At 47.5% G+C, this 6,000-nt stretch overlaps 1 protein-coding gene across 1 annotated transcript in view; it reads left to right on the plus strand.

Annotated features, from left to right (window-relative positions):
• Positions 1-5,754, plus strand: part of DCLK3 (doublecortin like kinase 3) — a 51,527-nt gene extending 45,773 nt beyond the window's left edge. Inside the window, exons 4-5 of the mRNA XM_047741146.1 lie at positions 2,815-2,982; positions 5,147-5,754. Of these exons, the coding sequence (XP_047597102.1) occupies positions 2,815-2,982; positions 5,147-5,340 (362 nt within the window). The 3' untranslated portion in view covers positions 5,341-5,754. The remainder of the gene's footprint in view (positions 1-2,814; positions 2,983-5,146) is intronic.
• Positions 5,755-6,000: the final 246 nt, after the last annotated feature.

Consider the following 6,000-nt stretch of genomic DNA (forward strand, 5'->3'; position numbering starts at 1 on the left):
GACTATGCATGGAGGTTGGCTGGTAGAGCTGTTGAGAAGACTGATCTCAGTGTGGTAGAGGGAAATTCAGTTAGCTGACTAGGTTGGGTCTGGATTCTCTGCAACTGGGGAGGCTGACAGAAGAATTTGGACTCAGTGTGGCCAACAGAGTGGCCATGGCGGACAGGAGCATACTGAGCAATCACAGACATTTTATTGTGGGCATCGATGCCCTGGGTAGGAGAAGAAGGAAAGCAATAGTCTTCCTGAATGCTGAGGGAAACCACAGCCTTGGGGCTGATACTGACTAAGACAGGCTGCTGGAAAGCTCTTTTGGGGGATGGGGTGGGTGGGTTGAAATGTTAAACACATTGATTTGGTAGAGGTATGACGATGGACACAGGGAGTTGTCCACTTGGCAGGGAGGTCAGGCCCTGGGCTGAGCGGGTGCTTTTGAGACTCCTTGACTCAGAAATGGCAACCCAGGTGGGCAAGGGAGGGAGCTCCTCTTGAAGGGCCACCAGAGACAGACTCTGGAGGGAGGCCCAGAGCTGGGGATGGAGATGGAAGGACAGTTTAGCAGGGGATGAGGCAGCAGAGAGGCAGGAAGAGGACGAGGAAAGTATGGTGCCACAGAGGTCGAGGGGCGAATTTCAAGATGGGAGGGCGAGCCAAGCCGAGAATGCTCCTGAGTGTGAAAGGCAGGACAGAGCTGAGGAAAGGCCAGTGAAGTTGGCCATAAAGAGGTCAGCAGTGATTTATTTCTATTTTTTTTTTTTTTTTTTTTTTTTTTGCTGATTTGTCTTGTCACCATTGCTCTGGGGCTTAATAATGAATACCCAACTTCCCATTTATAGCTGCTGAGTGGCTTCCTTTCCCAAAGGTAAAAAGTTAGAGCGTGTTTGAAAATGTCCATGTGGCTGTTGCTGGGTTTTGTGAGGATGATTGGGGAGTACGTATCAAAAACCTTGACAGTATATTATGTTCTGTATTCTATATCTGGAAAGCTATTTCAAGAATATAGTCAGAGATGTGCCCAAATATTTAATAGATTAGGATGTTCATCACAGAACTATGGTGTAAGAAAGTTAGTAAACACTTAGACTACAACATAAAGGATTCATTATATAAAGGGGATACTGACAGTTATTAGAAATCATAATTTTGAGGAATTTTTTTAATATTCTTTATAGGAAATTCCTGTATAGGAAATGCCATGATGTATTAAGTGGATGAAATAGAGTATAAAATATGTCCAATGTGATCCTAATTTTGTTACAGGAAGTATCAGTGTGTGTGGGTGTGTGCTTGTGTGTGTCTGTGCACTCATGGGGATATAGCTAGTAATGTCAGGCTTTTTATAATCATAGGAGAGAGCCAGTAAAAATATTTTTTTCAGTGTGAGGAGACAATGAATGACTAGGACAGAGAAGCTGCTGGGGTAGACCAGGGCTTCTCAAACTATCTCTGGTGAAGGTTTTAAAATTTCTAATATAGTGTGGACCCACATGAAGTTCTGCCACATGGGACGAGGTCACTGCTCATGCCACGTGTGACTCACCATGTGTGTTCGACAACCCCTAAACTCTGCCCCGTACTCTGTTCAGTGAGACCTGTCCTTGACCATGCAGCTGGATGTCGTGGCCATGCCCAGTTGCTATGAGTTTCCAAATGTTTACTTATGCTTTTTTTATCCCAGACCAGAAATAAAGGATTACAAACTGGCAGTTGTCTGAGGACCAAGCTTTGGGTAACACTGGTGTCAATCCCCCACTTGTAGGTGTTGGCAGCCAAGTCCCCCCATGTGTTTATTATTATTTTTATTGTGTTACGTTAGTCATCATACAATACATCATTAGTTTTTGATGCAGTGTTCCATGATTCATTGTTTGTATATAACATCCAGTGCTCATTGTATTATGTGCCCTACTTAATACCCATCACGGGCCACCCATCCCCCCACCCCCCTCAGTTTGTTTCCCAGAGTCTACAGTCTCTCATGGTTCGTCTCCCCCTCTGATTTCCCCCCTTCACTTTTCCTTTGCTTCTCCCAATGTCTTCCATGTTATTCCTTATGCTCCACAAGTAAGTGAAACCGTATGATCATTGACTCTCTCTGCTTGACTTACTTCACTCAGCATAATCTCCTCCAGTCCCATCCATGTTGATGCAAAAGTTGGGTAATCATCCTTTCTGATGGCTGAGTAATATTCCATTGTATATATGGACCACACCTCCTTTATCCATTCATCTGTTGAAGGGCATCTCGGCTCCAGATAATCAAGTCAAGAAATGGGCAGAAGACATGAACAGACACTTCTCCAAAGAAGACAAATGGCTAACGGACACATGAAAAAATGTTCATCATCATTAACCATCAGGGAAATTTAAATCAAATCCACTTTGAGATACCACCTTACACCAATTAGAATGGTCAAAATTGACAAGGCAGGAAATAACAAATGCTGGAGGGGATGTGGAGAAAGGGGAACCCTCTTACGCTGTTGGTGGGAAAGCAAGCTAGTGCAGCCACTTTGGAAAACAGTGTGGCGATTCCTTAAGAAATGAAAAATAGAGCTACCCAATGACCCAGCAATTGCACTATTGGGTATTTACCCCAAAGGTACAGATGTAGTGAAAATGTTCATAGTGGCAATGTCCACAATCGCCAAACAGTGGAAAGAGCCGAGATGCCCCCCAATGTGTTTACAAGTGGCTCGCGCTTACTCAAAGCTGTGGTCCTCTCTTATGTAGAACTACAATTCCCCATGTTTCTTTCCTCCTGTCTGATCCAGCCTGGTCTCAGTTTCCCTTGTGTCTCTGCCTGTCTCACAGGTTATGGACTGGAAGTGGATATGTGGGCCGCAGGCGTGATCCTGTATATCCTACTGTGTGGCTTCCCCCCCTTCCGAAGCCCGGAGAGGGACCAGGACGAGCTCTTTAACATCATCCAGCTGGGCCACTTTGAGTTCCTGGCCCCTTACTGGGACAATATTTCTGACGGTGAGATTGGCTTCCCCAAGCAGGAGATGAGGCGACGTTAGAGCTGGAGCCTGTCCTGGGTTCTGACTGCAGAGCTGGTTTTAGGTCAGCTGCAGAGGGCCCATCTCTGAACTGGGTATGGAGGGGCGCTGTCGACCTGTACTTTATCCTTTGTTAACCGTGAGCTTCGCGTAGATTTATTTGTGTAGCACTCTGGGAAACAGGACTTGCTTTGGATTCAGTGAATAAGTTTGACCCCTGGTTGCAGTCACTGAATATTTTCCTTAAGGCAGTGAAGGGAGCTTAGAACTGAAGAATATCAGAAATGGAAACCCTCATTTGGAGAGATCGCAGTCATCTTGTATATAGAAGTGCTGGGAATTGAGCAGACTGGGATGCATATCTTCCTTCGTGAGCAGCCGGGGGTCGTGGCATGGTATAGTTGGAGCTCAGAGGCTCTGAAAAAGGGGGGTAAAGGTCTTGGTTATCTTCAGTGGAGCAGAGGCTTGCGGGATCTTTCTCCTTTTTGGCCCTTCCAGATGCAGTCTTTCCCCTTTTTTGCTACTGATTTTTTGGTACCACTTTGCTACCCTTGTGAAATCAGGAACTAAATATTCAGGGGTTTTGAGTCTTGGAGTTTTGGGCTTAAAAGGTGAATAGGAGTGGTGACTCTATTTTCCCTCAATTTCTCCAACCATGTAATCTAAGATTAGTTATTGAACTGCGCTTCCCAGCCTCAGTCTCCTTATTTGGGGTTGGGGGAATGAGGCAAGGAAAAAGCTTCACGCCCCCCTCCCCCACCGCCTTAAATAAGGTAGGGAGAGGGCTGGTGTGCTGCAGGGAGAGAGAGGGTCTTGAGCTGAGCAAGCCAATGGTGACTTGGGAATTGAAGGTCTAAAAATCATTTTAGAAAGTTATGGTGGCCCGTGCCCTGTGCCCCACGGCTTAGAGGGTCCCGCTTCTGTCACACCCACCCCACAGAGGGAGGGGACTCTGGAGCCAAGGAGATGTGTCCTCCAGAACCCAGGGCCCCCCTTCTAGGTCACTTCATCAGAACCCCAGAATTCCCTGCTCAAATGGTGCAGGCCCACTTCTGAGACTGGGGAGACCTCTTTACCCAGACACTTCCCATAGTGCCTCCGGGGAGCCAAGGAGCCTCTGTTTAGAGGGGTAGAGAGAGCTTGGACCTGTTGGCGGGGTGTCCAGTTGTCCACACTGGTACACGTGAGTCTGAGAATTCCCCGTTTAAACCTGACCCGCTCCCCACCGAGTCCTTTGAGGATCTGGACAGAGTGGTGCTGGTCGGGGTGGGTGCCGGGGTGCTTTGTTTGCAGAACTCACCCAGCTGGAAGTGGGCGATGTAGGAGAGATCTGGGGGCTTCCGTGCTTAAGAGGCTGCTGGGCAGTGGTGTAGAGGGAGGGGCTGATTGCTGGGTAAGCTGCCGATCTTGAGCAGGAGTCATCCCCCAAGAGAGGTGTGTGTTTTTGTTTTCACCTGATTAAAAAGGAGGCTCGCGGAGCTGGCCAGGGAGAGTCAGCAAGCCACAGAGACGTCGTTCCTCCCCCTTGCCTGCCACCTGGCCCAGCAGTTGCCAGAATCAGTCATGATCTTGGGCAGAAAATGGAATCCACTTTGAATTTGTGCTATTTTTTACTTAGGTTTCCTTCACATGTTTCTCAATTTTGTTAGTGTGAAGACATATTTACTAACTTAGGAAGGAGATTGAACAGATTTTATTTAACAGCCCTATGATTGATTTCAGAATGTAAGATATGTAGACATATGGTGTGTGGCCTCCATTTGTTCTCTTGTGAGGGGTGCCATGGATGTCCGGGGTGGGCCTGGCCCCCTGACTCTAGAAATGAATGGACACCCTCTAGAGCTGTGCTGTCCCAACACCGTAGCGCCCCCCCTGCCCCCCAGCTACTTATGGCTATTGCGATTTAAATAAGGCCAAGACAATAAAAATTCCGTTCCTCAGCCTGGGCAGCCATATTTCAGATGCTCAGTGTGGGTCATGCAGACATGGAAGGTTCCCAGCATCACAGAAAGTTCTGCGGGACAGCGCCCTCTAGTACGGGGCGCCCATATGGGTGTTTGTGATTCCCGTTTGCGCACGGGACAGGCAAAGTCAGAGCCCCGTGCATTTGTTTCATTTTTCCCCTCCTTCTCTTCCTCCCACAGCTGCCAAAGATCTGGTGAGCCGGTTGCTGGTGGTAGACCCCAAAAAACGCTACACCGCCCACCAGGTCCTTCAGCACCCCTGGATTGAAACGGTGGGAAAGACTAGCACAGGGAGCCTCCAGAAGGAAGTGCCCCCCAGCAGCGAGGGCCACGTCCGGAGCCAGCACAAGCGGTCAGCTGAGCAAGCCTCCTAGTCTCCGTCTTGGGTGCTATGCAGTCCCTTCCCCTAGGGACAGAGACCGAGACAGAAATCCAGGACGCAGACGCCTGGAGGGCTTCTGCCCGTCGTTCGAGAATCAGGGGAAGGAGAGATGCTTAATATATTTTAAAGCATATTTTAAAAAATAAACTTGAGTCTTTATGTTAAATGTTGTACCATATTTTTAGACTTGTATATTTGAAGACTTGAATACATTTTTCTGGGGGGGGGGGTGGCGATAAGACGTCAGCAAGGACTTTTTGGTAACGATGCTGTGTTTTGCTTCCTCCTTGTAATCAAGTTCATGGCAAACAATATGAGTGGTGCTTACCAGGATCTAAACTCCCCCTGGGAGGACAAACAAGGTGAATTGTGGTCTCTCTGTATTAATAAAATGTGCTCTAACTGACAGAAGTGGGTTGTATTCTGATGACTTCTTAATGCTGGTGAGGGGAACCAGGGAAGGCGAGTTTCGACATGCTTCCTAAAACCAGTATGACTACATCTAAATGTTGTGACGGACACTTGATTAAGAGGCAGGACCTGTTTATTTGGGATGTGCTGATCTTGCTGTCCAGCATTTACTGAAAATCTCCTCTGGTGCTGGCAGAAAAATGGAAAGGAGAATTCATTGATTTATCCTTACCCATACAAC

The sequence above is a fragment of the Lutra lutra genome, chromosome 1 (genome assembly GCF_902655055.1).
Source record: "Lutra lutra chromosome 1, mLutLut1.2, whole genome shotgun sequence".
NCBI classification, from domain to species: Eukaryota; Metazoa; Chordata; class Mammalia; order Carnivora; family Mustelidae; genus Lutra; species Lutra lutra.